Genomic DNA, 20,180 nt, shown 5'->3' with positions numbered 1-20,180 from the left:
GCATTTAAACAAAATCATTTCTCTTGCTCGACTGCTTTTAATAGCTGGAAACACACACACACACACACACACACACACACACACACTCTCGTATTTTAAATTCAAGCACAGAGAATGCAGGTGATCACATAAACAGGACTGTCACAACATGCTTCAACTACCATTACTTTAAAAACTACAACAGATGCCACAGATTCCCTGTACACTTCTAGTGGAGAAAAACATCTTTTCAAAATGGAAAAGTCTGAGACTGAACTTCCATACTGACAAGCCTAGGAGTGGCAATTGGGTTATAAAACTTGCTTTGTGCTGTTCTACAAAGTGTATGAAGGAAGCTTCTGAAGATGAAATGTATGTTCCAGGTATGCTGGTCAGCTAAGAGTCTGGTGGAGATATGCCTCCACTGTAAAATTCTGAATACATCAGGGGACAGCTACACTGGCATATAAACTATGTTGACACTATGATGCTGCAGTGGAGGATTCAAAACAGAAAGACAACAGGAGCATGACCCAGGATTTGGGTGCAGGTTTGCTTCACCAATGCAGCTCCAGAGTCTCTTCCTAGCCTTAATGCTCATGTAAGATTTTTCCACCTCTTTTGGCTCTGTCCACTCTGCCATAAATACATTCTGCAGCATATCACAACACACCTGCACCAGTGTATCAACCTCCTACACAGAGCACATGAGTCAGATGAGAGGGTGTGCAGCATGGGGCTGTATCTGTCTGGTGTCTTGTCATGTACCCTTACAGCAAACAAAGGAGAACTTTGATTATAGCAACAGTGAAGAAAAAAAACTATTGCACAAACTGCCTTGCCTCAAAATACATGTGGAAAGAACCGATTGCTCACACGTGCGATCTCAGAATCTGTACAAGTATCCTGCCTCAGGCCTTTACCCTAGAAATACCCAGCAGAAACTTCTATGCCACTACTCAATAGGCATATGAAAGGACAATACCCCTCAGACAGGAGTATGTGTTCCATGATGTATACAAGTATGACTGCAGCCATGCATGAATCTCCCGCATACCTCCTCCCTGTTTCAATATTGGCCATTCTGTCTTGACTACCCATTCCTTCCGCAACAGTTAATAATAGTTGCTTCCACACAGGATAAGAATAAACTACATGTTGTGTAGAAGGAAGGGACCATGGTAGAAATAAATCACCACATGCAGATAATCTCTCTGTTGGTGAATAACAGGCATTCCACTCCAATGCTAGTTGCTGGATCAAACGCCCATGGGGTACTTTTCCTTTGCAGGTAGCCTGGCCAAATGGAGCGCAAAGCACAGTCACAGCTCACAAAGTTACAGGTGCCCACAACTGTGGTTCCCAAAGTATGAGCTGTGGCTCCCTGGGGAGCCACAGAAATCAGGGGGGCTGCGTAATCCTCGCAAAATACCTGTCACGCAATATACCGTAGTCCTAATGGAGAACTGCAGCCAGTGGCTCAATAGGTCATGGGAGGCATCAGTTGAAAAATTTTGGGAATCACGGGCCTACTGAAAAAGAGTAAGTATTGCCCTGGTCTTTCAACAACCCCCAGTGAGGGGAGAGACGGAGACAAGGGCACCTGTTCAAACAGCACTGCTTTCACAAACACCTATCATACATCCAGGTCTACAGATAATGTGTTTCCCTTTGTTCTCCACAGGCAGCTGCATAACAAGTGAAGAGACTTCTACATGCCTTGTATCTTGCAGACCACAAGGAGGACCACGGGATGTTCTGCAGTGCATGTCCAGCTATTCCTCTGTGGAATGCCAAACTCCTTGTTTAAGCAGGGCTCCTGCACTGGAGCGCTATGCCGAGAAGTGACCTGATGTTCTACTCTAACATTTTGCACACAACCACCAAAGGCACAGGAGCCTTGGAATTAGAGAGTTAACACCACAAAGTGAAAGGGATAAAGGAAAAACCTGTCCAAACATCAAATGCCATCACAGACTACGCTACCAACTAGGATTTAAATGTCCACTTAGTGTAATTCCTGATGCAACAGCAGCAGCAGCAGCTTTGTGGAGGCATCCATACAATTAGGTTGCCACCCATATTTTTACCTTCATTGACTTTTTGGAATATTTAAAAACAGAAGAAATTTATACTCTTTATAAGATGCAATCCTTCATAGCAGTGCATAGCACTAACATGTACGTATATCAACACCACACTTCCTTTATTTAGAAAACTGGAGTGAAAGGCATCTAAATACATTGTTTTCTAAACTAAATTCTTATTCAATTTCTAGATAACTGAAATTGGAACAATTGAAGTCTTACTGTTGTATCAGTCCTTACAGTTTGAAGTCTGTCAATCTAAGACAAGTTCAGACACCTAGACCTGAATAGACGCAACATAAAATAAAAGGAAGAAAAGAAAAAAGGGGCAGGTGTCTGAAATGAGAAGCAAAGAATGGCAAAAGAGAAAATAAAAAAAATACTGTAGTGCGTACATGAGAGGGTATGAAATGAATGAATTGTGCTCCACAGACATTCTATCTGAACGGATCTGACTATCTAGATAAACATATACTTTCTTTTGGGTGAAATATCCAGTTAACAATTTATTTAGAGCCCGATCCTGACGTCCGCGGTGCAACCACAGTTGCAAACGTGCCGTAAGGTTCTGCGACTCGGCGGTCCTCCAGACTGCTGGGCTGTGGAACGGGAGGTGGGGGTGTGGCCACGGGCATGGGGGAAGCGAGGCCAGGGGCAGGCAGGAGGCATGTCGGGGGAGAGGCAGATCCGTGGAGCCGAGCTCCGCAGGATCCATGGTGCTTAGGTAGGGCTGCTCGCCCTACATAAGCGCCTTTACTTACTTTACTTACCATTGCGGGGCTGCTTCTCTTACTTGGGGGAAGGGGATGAATGTCCCCTTCTCCTGAGGAGCCACTCACAATAGCCCTAGAGGCACAGGATCTGGCGGCAGCCCTCCACGGAGCCGCCAGACCTGGGCGCTGCAGGCAGCTCAGGATTGGGCTGTTATTCAGTTAACGCTCATGTATAAAGCCAGAGCTGCCATTAGTTTTTTGAATATTACACACATACACACGCACACACACACGCATATACACAAACATTCAAAGTGGGATGGTGGTGGAAATCTGTCGCTATTTTTGTGGTGCCTTGTTCAAAATGTAATACCGTTATGATGTCCCATTTGTTTATTTGTTATCAAGAAGACAGTTCAAGTGTGTCTCACTACACAAACCTAGAAATGCAACATTATAATTTGGAAAGCAACCGTGGAACAAATCGTTGTTTGAAAATGAGCCTCTTCCAAGGTGGACATGGGCATGGCTCCATGAAAAATTAAATTTCTTAAATATCTTGATATCCTGTCATGTTGTTTTTAACCTTCTGACTGGCACTTACTGTTCATCTTTTTGTGTACAATCTGTTTTTCCCCCACTGGACATTTTTTCTCAGTGCCACTGACAATAACAACATGTGACACTTGCAACACCAATCAAATATTAATAGTGTGCAGTGCTGAAATTGTAAATATTGTATTATGCTTTCTACTTTGTATGAAGTATACTGAGAAGACCTTTCCACAATAACCCCCATATCAAAATATTATTAGTAGCAATGACCTGTGACAGCAGAAAAAGTACCTGGGATCGTATTTCACATTACAGAGGCCTCACACATCCATGAATATTTTCAAAAGCTGTGATATTCAGAATTCTGATCAAAGCTGTATTTTAAAATTGTGTCTAGTTGATTAAGGGGATTTGATTATTTACATAGTATGGGAAGCAGAAGAACAAACACGAGAAGTTTCAGAAGTTCATAGAAATTATCCTCGAGGATTTAAAATAGAGCTACAGCTAACCTTTGTGAACACTTTATCTAACACTTCCTGTATCTATACAGAAAGTGTTAGAGAAAGTGTTCACAAAGGTTAGTTGTAACTCTATTTTAAATACTCGAGGATAATTTCTATGAGCCTTCCAATGCCTACCCAAAATTATTCATTAGCTACTTCTGAAATTTTTTTACTGCAGCCTGAAAATGTTCCATGTGTAAATGCTTGGTGTCAGTGTTGAAGTGTTTTGAGAAATAGTGGAAGTTATGAATATAAGCTGGAAGCCATGAAGGCCCCAAATCAAATCTCACCTTAGGTATAGACTCATTAATGTTGCAATCTTAAATATATTTACTTGGAACTAACAGCGTAGTCCTATGCATGTTTGCTCATGAGCAAGTCCAAGTGTGCACAATGGAGTCTACTTCTAGGTAAGTGTGTTTAGCACTGCAGCCTAAGGCCCCAATCCTATTGTGGACTAAGGCCGCAAACCTAACCCAACTTTCCAGCACTGACATAAGGGCAATGCAGTTCCGAGGTAAGGGAACAAACATTGCCTTACCTTCAGGAAGCCTCCATGACTGCACCCCAACTGCAGGATGTAGCACATGCCCCACTGCCACAGGTATGTCAGTGCTGGAAAGTTGGTTAGGATTGTGCCCTTAAGCTGCCAAAGCTAGTGTTTCAGCTGTGTAATGCCCTTTACAGTGGCACAACTGCCGGGCCAATATTTCATGCTCCCAGGCCATGGTGAGATGCACGGTGAACATGGCAAAGGTTCTGAGAGGTTCCACAAGCTGGAGGCAAGGGAGAAAAGGGGAGGTTTGGGGGCACACTCTCAACCTATTGTAACAACAGAGACTACAATCAACTCTCCCACATAGTTGTCTGCGCAAGGGAAGGGCAAGAAGAGAGGACTTTTTTACTTATGGTTATTACGGAGCTCTTGTACCACCAGCATCCCACTAGACAGCAGGAGACCTAGAGTGATCTCTGAGAACATTCCTAATGATACAATAAGAGGCTCCAACTGCCAGGTCTGGACTTTTGTACTTTTATGAAGGAGAGTTTAGGCCAAGAACTTCAAGAGATCATTGCTTCAAGAGAAGCAGCTCTCATGATGCTGCTTCCTGTTAGCTCTCCCAAATCTTATAAAATCTGGCCACTTCACAAATGCAAATGTAATATATACATAGTGAGACACAAGTTTGCATAAATATTATTCGGCATGATCAACTGCATTTTAGCTTAGGATTTTGCTAAATGGGCTTCCTCAAAACAGCCCAGTCCAGGCTTCCCTGGGTCCTGCTTAATTTTATTCATTTCTCAACCTCTTGGTTTGGGCCCTACCAAAGACTTTTCCTTCTCTCAGGCTGCTCTGGCTCTAGGCCCTTCTACCTTCTCAGGTAGAAAAGGCAAGAAAGAATAGCACCGTATCCATCCATTCATTTTATTTCCACTTTAGAGAGGAGCCCACCACCAGGTATATCCTAGAATGAGTGAGGGGGGGGCGAGAGCTGTGGTGGTGATTTTGTCCACACTCAAGGGGTTCAGGTAGCAGTTAAAGCCAGAGGAGCGAAGGTTTAGGCAACTGTGTATGTGAGCAGTCATGGAATTGGTACTGAATCATGATAGTGGCACTGGCGTGGAGCAATGGAAACGGGTGAGGAAAGGTAGAAGAGGTAATGGGTTATGGAAACTCATCTCATAGTAGGGTGAATAAAAATCAGTGGGCTGTATCTTAAATTCTTCTGTTTACTGAAGAAGTTCCATTTGTGCAAAGTAGAAGCATACCTCCCTTTACCTGAAGCCCTCTGTGCTCTTGAATATCTGTTCCTGAAGGTCCCCCTTCAGAAACAGATAGCTGCAGAAGTGGAGATAGCTCAGTGAAGAAGGAACAATTTTTGACAAAAAGCTGTAAATGGAACATCTACAACTCAGTATTAAAAAAAATTTTTTTTAAACTTTTTTTTGTTTTGGATTTCTTAAATAGCATTTAAATATTAAGCTATTCTGTTAAAAATCAACTGTTTACAATTAAATCTTACTCAAGGATACATTAAATGAAACATTACATACATGAAAAGGTGACTGTCTACAGTTTTGGTGCACTGCTGTTAAAATGACAAATTAAAGCTGTTTGTTACAGGTTAATACTGCAAGAAACCACCCACTCAGGGATAGCCCAGGCCTTGGTGGCCCTCAATATCCTCTTTAATACCATGTAATTATGCAGAAAGTGGAGGATGTCAACAGCAAAAAGACTACATAGAATTAGGTCAATGACCTGTACTTAAAATTAACAGAAATTGCCCTTCTCCAGTCTACATAAAACAGACTGCATTATGCCTGCAGCTGGGTTGGGGATTTATCAAAACTCCTGGAGAAGGTTAAAAGAAATCTGGGGGCAATGTTGTCATAAAGGACTCTTTTTGAGCTTTATCTTAAAGGGTTGAAAATAACACTGCAACAACCATCATAATAAGATGCACCAATGATCTGTATCACAGATATTTCCCATTTGTACACTGTTGAAAATATAAGGTCCTTGTGACCGTTTTCCTGTCTTCATAAAACATTTTCAAAATAGAGATTTCAATGTCACTATACTTAATATACTGCAATACAATTTACAATTTCACCAAGACATGTCTCGGTTGTGTCACTCTTCAGATTTACTCAAGAGCTCACAGAAGCAGTAGTAAAACATGATCTCATGCATCAATGGGCGGGTTAATCAAGCAGGATTTATGATATGGGCAATATATAAAAACTGTAAATGACAAAATGCATTTTATACTGCTATTGATATATTTAAATATTTGCTTTACCAAGATAAAGGCAGGTTAGTATATATTTTTGTTTTGATTCTAAGCCAAAAACAGTACAGATAATTCAGTAATAACGCTGTAAGATAAAGATAATATGTTCATAAAATGCAAATTCACGTGGAAATATAACACGCTACTAGTAAGTCACAAGTGCAGAGAAGGAAGACAAATAGGTCCAGTTCCATACTAACCAAAGCATTTTTTCCCCTGATAATAGGAACCTTCTTAGCAGCATAATAAAACAGTATTTTAAACCTTTCTGTATATTTTTCAGAGCCAGTTCTTTGCACAAAAGCTTTTCCGTCTGAAACATTCCTGTTTATACACCCATATGGACAAATTTAACGTGGACCCATGTTTTGGGATCTACCTTAATGCAAATATAGTCTATAGCAATTTCCATAATCAACAGCTCAAATAACTGTGATACTGCATTTGCTGGAGTCACTAGGTCTGTAGCCATGATAGACCAGTTTGCATGTGGTATTTGCTGTATTACTGGTCACCCTGCAGCACTGGCATGGAAGTTTAACAAATGGTTATCACAAGGTGTTGTTAATATTTATATACTTCAACAAGAGCAGTTCACAAAACAGTTTACATTATAAAATAAATTTTTCCCAAACTGTGGGTTGTGACCCACCAGTTGGTTGCCACATGATAGTTGGGTGGGTTGTGAAACTGAAATTGACAAGCTGATAGCTGAAAAGGAAAATGTATTCACTTACTATGGAAAGTGAAACTGAGCCACATGTGTGCACTTATTCACAAGTAGGTCACTGTGCCTCAGTCCGTTTTCAAGGGAGAGTCGAGAGAAATGTAACACCACCAGAATGGTCCTGATCTGATGAATGCAAGCCCCCCCCCCCCCAATTCTGTCTGCCTGGCACCCCCTTCTGGCCCACCACATTGCAGGGTAGCCCACGTCAGTTCACTGCTTCCCCCAACTCACTGCTCCAAATGGCTGTTTCAGTCACAGCCTCGTGGCTAAACTGGCACCGGCAAGGTGACACCTGTTCTGATAGCTCAGTTCCACCAGGTATCAAACAGGATCACTCATATTACCTACTTTCCCCTTCTTGCCTGTCTAGCAAGAAGGCCAGGGGGGCAAGGAGGAGGAGGAGGCACAGCCCTCCAAATTTTTACAGCTTCATGCTTGGCAGGGAAGCAAAAGAATCTCTCTTATTTTCTTTCCAAAACACTGTAATATCAATCCCATACCACTGAAAAGGAAGAAAGAGAATTCTGTTGATGGAAGGGAGAAAGAGTGGCTATTCCTGCAGCAACAGAAAAGGACTATTTATGATTGAATGAAACTAAGAGTAATTGAAGATTAAGCGTTTCCTTTTAAAACAGGGGTCTCCAAACCCCGGCCTGGGGGCCAGATGCGGCCCGCGACGAGCCTCTATCTGGCCAGCGGCCAGCCTCTTGTCCCCTGAAAGCCCCTTTGCCGAACATGACTGGACCTGTGCTCTGGTTGCATCTGGAGGGTGTTCTAAGGCCAGAGAGTTTGAATGAATGAGCCCATTCATTCATTTATTCACACATCTAAGTTCCATCTCTAATTTATTTATATAAATTTTATATTTAAATTTTTTTTCAGCCCTCAAAACTGTGCCAGACATTTGATGTGGCCCTTTGGCCAAAAAGTTTGGAGACCCCTGTTTTAAAAGACTGATTTGCTGAAGCTTAGTGATTAGTAGTATTTTAACTGTGCTTATGAATACATTATAGTTACTTTTTTCAATTGACTGCCTTGGCTCTTTCAAAAGACAAAAAGTGAACATATAATAATAATAATAATAATAATAATAATAATAATAATAATAATAATAATAATAATAATAAAACTTTATTTCTATCCCGCCCTTCTCCCCAAAGGGACTCCCCAATATGTCCAATGTTTTAAGAAAAGTACATTCTGAATGGGGAATGCTATTCTTCTTTTCGCATATACAACTTGTTTAAACTGATAATAGTTTAAGTAACATGTTTCTATTTTTCTGTTTGCTTTTCTCTCTTTGTGTTCCTCTCCACATTCTGGGGATTAGATTTTTGGCTGCACTAATGTTACTTCTTGGTTGTTATTTCTTTGCTATGTCTTCCTTTCTTTCTCTCTTTCTTGTTCTCCTGCCTCCTTGTGACCTCCCAGCTTTTATCCCATCTCATCTTGACTCTCTTTGTTTCCCTGCTTCCTCTCTCTGAATCATTGCACTACCAAAGGCTTTGTTGTCATGGTGTTGGAAGAACAACAAGACAGACCGATCTCTAATGGTGTATCCCTCTGCCAGTTAGCCAAAACAGCTGCACAGTTAAGAGGTTGCAGAGAAGAGGCTCCACTTTAGCAAACTGTGTTTCCTGTTGTACTACTCTAGGACAGAGAAAGCAGTATTTGAATGCATTTCCTTCACTTGAGCATTCGAATAAATACATAGACTTGGCATCTTCATCCACCTACATGCTCTTGAAGAGAGCTGGCTATGTCGATGCTAGAAGGGATTACTTGTTTCAGTGCAACAACAATACTTACTTGTTGGCTCTCTGGGGAAAGTGCCCAGTGAAATTAAACGAACATTTGTCCCACAATATACAATTCTAAGATCTCTGTCTAAACTTCCCTTATTTAATATACGAGGGAACATGGCATATTCGTACATGGGCATATTTTCCGGGGCAGTTTGCAACATAACCCAAAGGTGGCAATGCTACTGTGAAACCGCAGAAGCCACTACAAACTGGGTCTTCAAATTGACTTGCCACCTAAGAGGTTATAGCCAATATTTCTAGCCACTATTTCTCATCCCATACTTTGTTTAAAGCCTGCAGTTATGAAACAAGTAAATAAAATGTAAGACAATTTTAGTTTCATATTAAGTAACTCACATTGAATTATACTTGGATGGCCTGTTACATGAGAATGTTGATATTACATCTGAAGGGATGGGAAAACTACATATACGACTGAATTTAATCCATTGTGCTTTATGGACCCCAAAACCTTCAAAGTGTATCCCTGGGTGCCAGATTTTAGAGTTAGATTGCAGAGTTAGTCATGTATCAGTAATATCACCAGTACATAGAGAGCTCCCTTGTGAATACACAGAGACGGTGCCTCCTTTGTGTTTCAGGAAGCATATAAACTAGCTATTTGTGATGCAGTACAGCATCACTGCTATGGGCAGAACCAAATGTCATTCAGGGGATAAAGGCTCCTAGTTGTAGAAAAGTTAATATTCTTAATTTCTGGACACATAAATGTAGGAATGTCCATCTAGCCTAGCATCCTGTTACCCACAGTAGCACATCAGTTGCCTCTGGGAAGTCACAAGGTGGAATCAAGGTAAGCCCTTTTCCCTCTATTGCTTCCCTGCAATTAGTATTCAGAGGCCTAATACCTCTTAACCTACAGGAATGTGACACACATCTGGATGTTCTCCATACTTTTCTGGAGAGCCCAGGTTATCTGTTCCCTGTCTGGAGCACTGCACTGCATGAACATTACACTTGAGCTGCATGGATTTTTGGTCCTCTCTTGGACACACCTGACAGTATTAGTGACAAATTAAAATCACAGATCCTTCAACAGTAAAAGGTTCGCTAGCAACAGTGACACTAGGAACATAGACAGCTGTCTTATATTGAATCAAATGAAAAACTCCTCTAGCTCAGGACTCTCTCTGACTGGCTAGCAGTGGTTCTCCAGAGTCTTTACCAGCCCTGCATGAAGATGTGGGGATTGAACCTAGGATTGTCTACAAGCAAAAGCAAATCCTCTACTCTCTACTACCACTACCAGTGGATTGGCCATTGGCAAAACAGTACCATTTCAGAATAAATTCTAGGTTGCAAATGGCATACTAAGATGGCATTATTTATCCTTTCCAGTGCCATCAGAAAGGGATAGAATACTACATAAAAACAAAGAAGGGACCATGGAAGGACATCTACCCATCAGGGATCAACATTAGCAGCCTTTAAATACAGGTGTTGAAAACAATGACAGATCACTACCAACACTTCATTGGCTCCTTGAGTTTAAAGAAAACAGTTTAATTCATAAACTAGATTAAAACTCAGTAAATATAAAAATATACAACCGTGGGTCCAACTTTCCAGCACTGTTGCAGCTGCAATGGATACTTAAGGGAAAGGAAACAAACTTTCCCTTACCTTGAAGAGACTGCTGTGACTATACCCCCCCCCCACACACACACCACAGGATATAGTGCACGTCCTGTAAGCATGGCTACATCAGTACTGGGAAGTTGGATAGGATTGGGCCCTATGATTCAAGACATTTTTGTCTGAATAACCATTTAAAGTGTAAGGATAAATATGTCTTTTTAAAATGCATAGTTGTAGTTACACATTTTAATATTTTGTATTACGATCCAGCCCATACAATCTAGCCTTATACATGCCATAGGCACAGGGTTGAGCCTCCATTTGCCTGAAGATAACATCCAAAGGTTGCCAGTTCGAGGCCACCAGCACCGTGCGACCTTGAAGCAGCTGACAAGCTGAGCCGAGCTATTCCATCTGCTCTGAGCATGGGAGGGTGGAGGCCAGCTCTGAGCGTGGGAGGATGGAGGCCAGAATGTGCGACCAGATCAAGAAAGAAACACCTGAATGTTGTGGTTTCTTGAAAGACAGAAACCTTCTTTCAAATTTTAAAAATCCCTACTGAGATTTAATTTGCCTGCCTATGTAAACCGCCTTGAATAAAGTCTAAGGAGAAATCTGAGGACCAAGAAAGGCGGTATAGAAATACCTGTATTATTATTATTATTATTATTATTATTATTATTATTATTATTATTATTATTATTAAAATCAATGATACTTAACTGTGCATCCTGCATTCTGGAATAGCAATGTTTGTGTGTTATATGTGTTGCAGGCATGTTTTATGTGTATAATTACTTTGGCCTGAGGCTTTGCAGGGTCAGAAAAAAAAAAGAATTTGGCTAGGGTATATACCTAATAAAACATAAATTGAACCACAAAGGATTTTTACATGCTGTGGCTTGGACTGAAATGTTAACAAGCTATCAACATTTAAGGACCTTAAAGGGTATGCGCTTTGTTTTAATTTTAAAAGATAACTATATCTTCTCATTTAGATCTGAGACTTCAGTGATGCCACTGAAATTTAACTTAAGTTGCCACTTCTGCATTTATGGATATGTAATATTGGTGGTTTGTGGCTTTCCCATTGGATCACTGCCTTTTCAAATTAAATGATTCTCGAACACACACATACAAGTGCTAATTCATATACATAAAGAAGCACCATTCAGATCATGGAAACAGACACCTAAATAAAATGCTAGATCCAAAATTCCATACTATTATTTGAATCCAATAATTCTATGTTACTCATTAGATATAAAGAAATGTAAATTTAAATAAATTTAAATAACAGTGTGGAAAGTAGAAGGCTTTTTTCCATAAACAAACACACAAAAAACAAAATTTTGCATGACTGCTTTCTTCATTTTGTATGCGCTTATACCTTTTAATGTAGAAACGATGACTGAATTACAGCCTTATCCCTCCTAAAAAAGAATGGTAGCTGCATTTCTAAATTATAGTTCAATATTTTTAAATGGTATTTCATTTGCGATTTTGCAGGAAAATGCTTACAAAATACAGATATTTTCTATTCCATCTGAATTTAATTAAATTGCTCTCATGGACTCCACTGTTTCCGGGACTTGCCAAGAAAAGACAGGTGTATATTATGCAGTTGGGCACTGCCCATATATAACCAGCAAGACAGACATATAGATTTATGATGACAATAATCATAAAAATACAAGCTTACCTATAAAGTAAGATAGTAGTATTGCCAATAGCACAGAGACCCCTACAGCACAGAGTGCTGTACATTTCCAGCTACAGTACTTTGAAGACTTCTTAAATTTAAAAGCACTTCTTGATAAGGTATTCCTAGGTAGTGGCCGTGTAGGAGGGGAATAAACTGAACCGGATGCCATTGTGTAACCCGGTGTCGCAGTACTGAACAGCGGTGTTGTCCCTGTTCCTGTTTTGAATAGGAAATGCCTGCAGAAAACAAAGGAATATATTAAAAATAATCTTAAATTAATGTGCAGAGTAGTTAAACAATAAGGAAAAAATGCAGTTATTTGTCCATATTGTTCTGTGTAGCAACTATAAACATTCATAAATACGATGGCTCTGATGCAGAATCCCGTAAGGTACAAAAAGTCACCCATTGGGTTTGGTGGCTGCTTGAAATCAGTATACTACTCCTAAAATGGATAATTTCAATGCTGCCATAATGAGCATCTTTTCTGAAGCACAGAATGCACTGATGCAAAGATTGCCCTTATTGGATCAAGGCACAATTGTATCACAAACACAATGATAAGTGAGCCTTTCCTTCAAATACAGCTGGCAAAAGTACTAATGACCTAGTTTAGTTGGCAGCCAGAAAATAGTCCAACTGTATACACAGCTTAAAATTCATGTTATAAATCTTGCCTAAAGTTTACACAGAAGCTGAAGCGGACAAAATGATGCAGTTGAAGTTTGCTCTTATGGGAACAAAATTGGAGTTATACCAGATCTGGCCCTGATCCTACATTCGCTTCCTTTTTCCCCACCACCTTCTACCCAACTACTACCTTGTCTTGTAAGGATACTAAAAAGGCACTATTCAGTAGTTACTTCTGAGAAAGCATTGCCACCCTTGACCACAAACTACTGCAAACCTGATGCTGGTAAGATTTGCAACAATTAGAGTTAGCCATCAGAGTGCTCGGAAACTGATTTACCAAGAACAGGGTTGCTTTCTGGGTGATGTATAAAATGTTTACAAAGCCTGATGGAGGTAGTGTCTAGAAAAGCACTAACTCATTTTGTGGGTCTTAGCTTATAAAGATGCATTTCTTAGGTGGCGACCTAAATAATTCCTTTGTCTTGATAAGAAAAACAACACGATTACCAGAACAAACCTAGGCATGCCTACTCAGAAGTAAATCCCATTGAGTTCAACTCATGTGAGTTACTCACACTGACATGCAAGACTAAAGATGTCTGTAAACAAAGCCAATAAAGGTGCCCTTCAGTGAATTTGTTTATTTGGTCCAAGACACTAATCCCTGTGACATTGACCTTTCCCCTTTGAGATGGGGTGTCAGGGCTGGGGCCAGTGACACCATCTAAAATATGCAATGAGTGTTAAAAATAACATTCTCATGACTAACAAGATTTGGTGAAACTGGATTTATTTACAATTCCAAAGACAACAGATTCAAACCCTATTTGATCTTGTTAGCCTTTATTTCACCAAAGAGCATAATGCCCTGACTGGGAAACCACAGCTGGGAAACCACAGCACTCCATAGACACTGGCCTATCTTCTCCATACCAGAAGTTACCTGAATTTCAAGGTATTGGTCTGCATAGATCAGCACTATCTACACTGACTGGAGGTGGGTCTTCAGGGGTCCACCAATGGATCTTTCCCAGGCCAACTTGGAGATGCCAAGGATCAAACTGAGACTTTCTGCATGCAAAGCAGGTGCTCTACTACAGAGCTGGGATTGCAGTACTGCGACTCTGCCCAGAAAATACAGCAAATGTATGGGCCATCAGCTCAATCACTTAATAGAGGTTCAAGTAGCAATCCCTGTTATCTTGACCTTGTAAAATATATTATGTAAGTAGCCATAATAAATTCACTGTTTCGCCCTAACACTATACTGTTAAATTGCTGACAGTCAATTTTATAATTAATGTTGCCCTAATTATAAAGCTAAAAAAAGCATCTTGGTCTCTGACATTCAAACCAGGGGATCTGGATGTAGACCTTCCTTTTTCTGAACACACATTACAGAGAACACCCTCCAAATAATGTTCACATTATAATGACAAGAGCAGAGGAAAGCTTTTTTTTCCTTTCTCTTGCTTGCAGGAACTACAGATACTCAGTCTGGAGGATGGTGCATTTAATTTTCTTAAAAAAAATATTTTTAATGGATCTTTGGCTCCATATAAAATATAGCACTATTCTACCGAACTCTGCTTGTTCTGCTGTGACATGCTTCTTTACTTAGGCAACAAATAAAAGGGGTTTTAAACTAGCCCTCACATAGAATGCCAGGCATTTTATGAGTGAAAGCTGGTAGATAACAATTATTTTGTTCTCAAGATTTGATGGAGTTAATTCTACCAAGAGAATAAAAAGAAGAAAAAACATTTCATGTTACAAAATCCCAAGAGAGAAAGCAGAAGCTACACATGGATCATGATGTATGAAAGCCCCAAATGTGCCCTAATGTCTTTTAAATGTCAATATGTGGAGCTCATACATTGGGTAGCATTGTCCAGCCATGGTTTTCTGGCATGTCATGAGAACACTCAGCAGAAAACATACAGTACAGTGATCACATATTATGAACTAACTATAGGTTTTCTGCAAATTTCTGCACAGCTGTGCTTCTCGTGAAGGAATATCATGTGTTAAATTAAGAATTTAACTAACTTGAGTCTGAGACAAATGGTATGGAGTTTCATGTAAATGTTCCTTCTCATTGTGCCACTAAAAAAATAGGTGCCCTTATCAAGCAGTCATTTACTGATCAGTTAAGAAGATCCCAGGAGAGAAAGGAAAAACAAAGAAAGAGAGTTACCAACAGGCACCTGTGTTTTGGTGTGTTGGACACAATTGCTTTCTGGGTCTTAATTTTTAATGAGAGAAATTGCTGCAAAAGTTTCTTGTGCACATCAGTGTGACTATAATATTGGTCACCCACATCTTGTTCACAGATGTTCCTCTTCAATGAGACCTGCCTTAAATGAACAATGTGAAGTCTACAGAAACTGTTTCTAAACACTCTTCTCAAGGATTACACTATGTTACAAAAAAAAAAAAAATGATAGTGCTCTAGTTCCTCAATCTATTTACTCAGCAGTCAGAGTAGTTACATTCTGAAGGAGGTTAAATCCCAATCCAGAAATGAAATTTATGTGTGCACGACATGACATAGCATTTCTCTACTGCCTCTGGAGCTGTTGATGTGATATTTGTGGGAAAGGACACAGAGAGGGTAGAGAAATATTGCTTAAAAAGAGAGAAAAAGTATCACTGGTCACATAGATCAGTCTCACAAGAAGTTATTCTGAATCATAAATACACATGTATTTGTAGTTTGTAAATTATTTGTAAACTATGACATGGTCTGTCTAAATATTGTACCAGAAGACTGAAACTTGAATATCAACATTTCAAAATTATTGATTATTTTACTAATATTTCTTTAATATTTTGCAATGTTTTTAGGTGTTAGAATCCAACTGAACATACAAGGTTATAAAAAATAAACAATTTGAGCATTAAGATTATCCTATACACACGTACCTGGAAATAATTCCAATTGAACAAAGTAGAACTACTTCCAAGTAAGCATGCTTAGGATTTGTGCTGTCATAAGCATGTCTACTCAGGAGAAAGTCCTATTGACTTCTATAGTATTTACTCCTAGGAACGTGTATATAGGATTACGTCCAGGCAGCCCAATCCTATGGTTTCCAGTGCACAGAGGAACAGCAGCACCAAAATGGTGACTAATATATCCCACGGGTGCTGGGAAGCTGCCAGAGGTCTCTACTACTCAGAAGGTGCTGTAAACATGCTTTACGGTATGTTTATGACACCCAACGCTGGCACTGGAGCTCAGCTCTGGCACTAGGGCTCAATAGCCCTTGGTTTTATTTTCTATATAAATATTCATGTGTTTATATTTATGTTTTGGGGTGTTTTGTAGACAGAAAATGTAAGTATTTTTGAAGAACTTTTAAAATTAACTTTGCAACTAGCTGCAGCAGTTAATTAAGCAACAGTTCAAAAATTTTATATAAATGTGAACTCCTTTTTTATCAGCAGTTTTTCAATTTCAAAAAAAAGTTACAATACCCAGAGAATCATATGTGAATTTTAGCAATAATAAAAGAGTTTAACTGGCAAGAGTTAGGATGTCACAGAACTCTTATGTTTCTTCTATGGCAGGCTGTAATTGCAGATTGTGGTGAACCTATATTCTGTTGAGGAGCAGTCATAAGAACATAAGAACAGCCCCACTGGATCAGGCCACAGGCCCATCTAGTCCAGCTTCCTGTATCTCACAGTGGACCACCAAATGCATCAGGGAGCACACAAGACAACAAGAGACCTGCATCCTAGTGCCCTCCCTTGCATCTGGCATTCTGACGTAGCCCATTTCTAAAATCAGGACGTTGCACACACCCATTATGGTTTGCAACCCATAATGGATTTTTCCTCCAGAAACTTGTCCAATCCCCTTTTAAAGGAATTGAGGCCAGATGCCATCACCACATGCTGTGGCAAGGAGTTCCAACTACACACTGAGTAAAGAAATGTTTTCTTTTGTCTGTCCTAACTCTCCCAAGTCTGTCTAGTCTCACTCTGATGGTCAGCCTATCCCTCTGTTAGGGGGTCAATCTTTGGGAGTTTGCACCTGTTAATCTTATTATGGGACATTCTGGGCAGTACTCCAAGATAAAGTCATCTTGGCTTCTATTGCATCAACTACAGATTGCTATAAAAAGGGGCTGTGGGTGCTAACAACACTGGCATCATCAGAAGTAAGCAGATGTAATCAGAAGGAAGTTGCATGGGGCCAGCTGCAATGACCCACCAGGGATGTGAATAAGGGGGTGATATCTAGAGGAGGAAGGCTAGTTCTATAGAGAGATGTAAGAATGCTGTAATAAAACCCGCTTCTATCTCTTTTCCCACTGACCTGCTCATTTTCAAAGGATGAGGCATACATTTTATAAAAGCTAATGTCCATCTATCCATATGATTAAGGGCGCAATCCAAACCTTGACTTGGGCAGGCCCAAGTCCCTTAGGCCGGCCCAGGAGGGTGGCAAATGTGCCGTAAAGCACATTTGCGCCTTCGTGGGAGGGAGCCGCGTCGGTGTTGCGGAGCCTGGCAGAAGCCTCTTCGGCAGCTTCCTTGCAGCCACTTGTGTCGGTGCACTCGCGCCGACAGAAGCAGCAAAGGTAGGCGTGGGGGTGGGGAGGAGGTGGGAGGGAGGTATTTCTGGGTGGGGGGAGGGTGGGCGATGGGCAGCCCTGGGGGCGGGTACACGGGGAGCTGGAGGCGGACTGGGACCCAGCAGTTATGCTGGATCCCAACCCCCGTCCCCGTGGGGAATGGAGCGGCTTCAAGCTGCTCCGCTCTCCTTGGACTTGCGCTAACTCCAGAGGTGGTGCAGGTCCAAGGAGACCCATTGGGACCAGCAGCTCTTACCCACAGGTAAGGGGAAGAGTTTCCCTTTGCCTCTGGCTGAGCCACTGCTGGCCAGAAACCTGCCTTGGATGCAGCACAAGCCTCCTGGCTTGCCTGCTCCAAAGCAGATTTGGATTACACCCTAAGAATGCTAAAGTCATTCAGTAACACGTAGAGCGTTGGGTTCTATACCTGTTCTTTGGAAACAAAAAACTGCAGGAATCTACTACAAGTGGAAAGCTGGAATAAAAAAAAAGTTTAAAAAAGGGGGGAAGCATGTGTGAGATGACAAAGTACAGAAGTTGGGTAATAAAATCAAATTAACTAGAAACAGCATCTTCTAAAGAACCAGGAACAGCTTGCAAATCCTGAAAAAGACAGTATGGCTCAGACCACCAACTAGAAATGTCACAAAATAAATATCAGCCACATTAAAGAGAGCAGCTTACTCATCAGTGTGAGGATAAGTCGGAAACAGTTTCTCATGTGATAGGTTTTCTGCTAGAAGTAGCCAATAATAGAAATGCCTAGTATGTGCTGAGAAAAAGCCAGCTGAAATCTCTACCCAGACAATTCATTAAAAGTAGGCGCGATATCATAACACTATCTGACACTCTATTCTGAACTTCAGTGTGTAATAATGGTCGGTTTTTCCACAAAACTTTGTAAAATTGTGAACAGATAGTTAGAAAAGTGTTTTTTAAATTACTGCTTTTCTTAAAAATGCAAGAAAGTCAATTCCTAACAATAAGTCAAATAACACATTACAGAAAGTGCAATCTTAGTGCTTTTGTGCTTGCTTTTTTTTTTTAAAACAGTAAAAAGATGAGGGCCTGCGTGGGTTGGAAGGTTTTCTAAACTTACCCCCAACAGTCCTGCTTCAGATTAGGCCCCCTCCCCCAATGACTATTTGTCAAGAAAAAGGATTCTAACTGGTACCAATGGGAATTTTGTTTGTTTGTTTGTTTTTGTCCTTGACAAATAGCATCCACAGGGGGAAGAAGAGTGCCAGATTGGGATGCTGGTCGGAGAGAGAATTTTCACTGCCTTTGAATAGTGTTGATACCAGGTTGTGGGTAGCCTGGGGCAAAACCCTGCATTAGAGCTCATGAAGCTCCATAGAACAGTTATAATATACAACAATAACTGAAATAAGAATTTAAAACACAATTGGAGCATGGTTATCAAGACCAGAACAGGAAGCAAAACAAAGCACCACACATAGAGGCAAAGAGGGCAGACACCAACCCATCACCTAAATGCCCAACAAAACAAAAAAGTTTTGAGCCTTCACCATAAAGCTAAGAGGGAGGGAGTAGTTCTTAATTCCTCCAGTAGGGAATTCCATAATTGTGGCACCACTACAGAGAAGACTCATTCTCACACTGCCATCTTTCACTGCCATGGAATAGGAGTGGCACTTGCAGGAGAGCCTCCTTATATAACCTAAGAGAAAGGGCTAGGAATGTATGGGAGAAGGCTGTCCCACATATAACCTGGTCCCAAACTGTGGAGGACTTTTAGCCATCATACCCCTTGCCCTTCTCAATACAGGTGGCTGGTGTCACTTGAAAGTTACTCCAATGCTATCTTCAGAAATCCAAAACCAAAGGAAACAATTGTCCGACACCAGACACCATTCCTGACCTCCTAAATAGAGAATAGACTAATTTTTGTAGCTAATAATACAGTTAAAACTAATAAATGTGTCATATTTACAATATTGCCAACTAATAAGCGCATGAAGAGAGTTCATTAGGTTAAAAAGAGGGTAGGCATGAAAAGCAGTAAACTGCATGCAATTACGTTGTATAAGTACATAATATTAGCACAAACTGCCTTCACAGCAAAATCCTATGCATGTCTACTCAGAAGTAAGTTATGTTGTTCTAAATGGGTCTTACTCCAAGAAACATGTGCATAGAACTATAGCCTTAGAAAGCAATCCTAAAGGTGCCTAGCATCACCAGAACAAGCATTCTGAAAGGTTGCTTTCCACCTTTCACAAAAGGCAACGCGCCAGAAGAGTGCACTGCCTGACACTGCAGGCAGTGAGCACCTGGCTCTGTGTGCCAGCAGACCCCAGACAGAATGGGATGGTGATGGGGACAGGGAGGATGGAGGAATGGTACTCGGAGTAGGGCAGTTCCAGCGAGAGAGGCGCATGCCAAAACCAGCTCCCCTTTCTGGCTTCAATCCACCTTCCTGGATCCACACAAACTTTGCTGGCACAGCAAAGTAGACTG

General features: G+C 40.7%; 1 protein-coding gene across 8 annotated transcripts in view; it reads right to left on the bottom strand.

Moving 5' to 3' along the window:
• The window catches only part of TENM3 (teneurin transmembrane protein 3), a 398,700-nt gene that overhangs the window by 153,810 nt on the left and 224,710 nt on the right, over window positions 1-20,180 (bottom strand). For all 8 annotated transcript variants that reach the window (XM_066632787.1, XM_066632788.1, XM_066632790.1 and 5 more), the window contains one exon: window positions 12,478-12,716. In XM_066632787.1, the coding sequence (XP_066488884.1) occupies window positions 12,478-12,716 (239 nt within the window). The remainder of the gene's footprint in view (window positions 1-12,477; window positions 12,717-20,180) is intronic.

This window comes from Tiliqua scincoides, chromosome 6 (genome assembly GCF_035046505.1).
Source record: "Tiliqua scincoides isolate rTilSci1 chromosome 6, rTilSci1.hap2, whole genome shotgun sequence".
NCBI lineage: Eukaryota > Metazoa > Chordata > Lepidosauria > Squamata > Scincidae > Tiliqua > Tiliqua scincoides.
Note: the sequence above shows the minus strand (reverse complement) of the source record. Positions and strands in the feature narration are given on the sequence as shown.